The 1735-nt window shown below is 38.9% G+C and overlaps 1 protein-coding gene across 1 annotated transcript in view; it reads left to right on the plus strand.

Annotated features, from left to right (window-relative positions):
- Nucleotides 1–1735, plus strand: part of LOC106106960 (lachesin-like) — a 96574-nt gene that overhangs the window by 62609 nt on the left and 32230 nt on the right. Inside the window, exon 3 of the mRNA XM_013287658.1 lies at nt 1–83. Within this exon, the coding sequence (XP_013143112.1) occupies nt 23–83 (61 nt within the window). The 5' untranslated portion in view covers nt 1–22. The remainder of the gene's footprint in view (nt 84–1735) is intronic.

The raw sequence follows: 1735 nt of genomic DNA on the forward strand, positions 1-1735 counted from the left end.
GTTATCGTCTAGCTGAGAGAAGATGGCGGGCTTCTGGCTCCTGCTCACTCTCTTAGCTGCTGTACATGCGCAGAATAACCGCAGTAAGTGCATTTCTTTCTACTTTTCTATCATTCTGAATTGTATAGTAAACCTACAGTATTCCATTGTATCTGAATTCCACTACTTCAAGTTACATGAACGTAACTACAAAGTATGTTTAATGACACCAAGTTTTCAAACATAAATGTATAGAATGTTCTTTGTTGAAATAACAGCGTTGAAATGACAGTGATAGTACCCGCTTTAACATCTTAGCATTGCAGGGCCGGCACGCCCGGTGTAATACCACGACCACACAGAAGACAGGCGTGAAATGGAACCAATTCCGTGTTTCGCCTGATAAGTGTAGTGCAGGAGGCCTAATTTAAGTCCCTTTCTCTTTACTACCCTTCTTACAAGGAGAGGTTGGGAAGGGGAAGTGGATTTGGTGGTGGATTAACTGCATAGGAAGGGGACTTGGATTTGACGGTGGATTAAATGCATAGGAAGGGGAAATATCCTCTTTATGTGCGTCTCCTCCTCCGTCGGATAAGGGTAGGCAACACATCTGCAATTGCGGATGTCTATGGGCAGCGGTCGGTTCGCCATTATGCCATCTTATGTTATAAAAAAATAACACTAATTATCTGACTATTTACTTTGTCAGTTACTGGCTTACCATACAAATCTGCTAATAGCTGGCATATGTGTGCCTAACAGAGAAAGCAAGCTGTGCCGTTCAATGCGAATGTTTCAGAGGAAGTCTGAAAATACTACCAACGATATAGACATAGGCTTGTCTTCTTCATGTTCTACACACGTGTATAACTAGCATTACAGATTTACTACTTTCCTGTCAGAAAAGCGTACTAAAAGGAATATCTCGCGAAATTTCCTTTTTAAATTATCACTCTCCGTTCAAATAGTCAAAGTTCCCAGCGCCGGTTCGAACCGGTTACGACCGGTTCGGAGTGGTTCAAAGTGGATTTAACATGAAACTAGCGGCGGGACGTAACTAACGTGGCTGACAGCATTGATATTGCATCCTTTGAGTCTTGATTTTGCTTATATTAAGCTGTGAGAGTGCATATTTCGTAAATAATCTTACTAATCTTATTTCTTACTAATATTATAAATGCGAAAGTTTAGATGGATGGATGTTTGTTAGCGTTTGTAGCCTAAATGGCTGAACGGATCACTATGAAATTTGGCACAGGGTTAGAGCATAGTCTGGAAGAACACATAGGCTACTTTTTATCCCGGGAATAGTTACGGTTCCCGTGGGATTCATTAATTTAGTTTTTTAATGTTTACTCGATCATTCTGCAACGGTTCAACATATCTTATTGAAATTTGGCACAGATATAAAACAAAGTCTGGAGTACACATGGGATAAGCTTTATCCCCGATAAATGTCCGGTTACGTAACTTTTTGTAATTTTTATAGTTTGTATGTTTTATAATACCACGCGGACGAAGTCGCGGGCAACAGCTCATATTAGATATTAATGCGAAAGTGTAGATGTTTGTAATACATGTAGAGGATACTCTGAAAGAGCAGATAGGATAAATACTTATTTTTATTCAAGGACAAAAGACTTCCCGACCAAAGATGTTGAGAGAAAAGATTTGTTTGTTTGTATAGAATAGGCTCCGAAACTACTAAACGAATCATAATTTAAATTAAGACAGAAAAGATATAAGTATATTATTA

The sequence above is a fragment of the Papilio polytes genome, unplaced genomic scaffold (assembly GCF_000836215.1).
Source record: "Papilio polytes unplaced genomic scaffold, Ppol_1.0 DF824492.1, whole genome shotgun sequence".
Classification (NCBI taxonomy): domain Eukaryota; kingdom Metazoa; phylum Arthropoda; class Insecta; order Lepidoptera; family Papilionidae; genus Papilio; species Papilio polytes.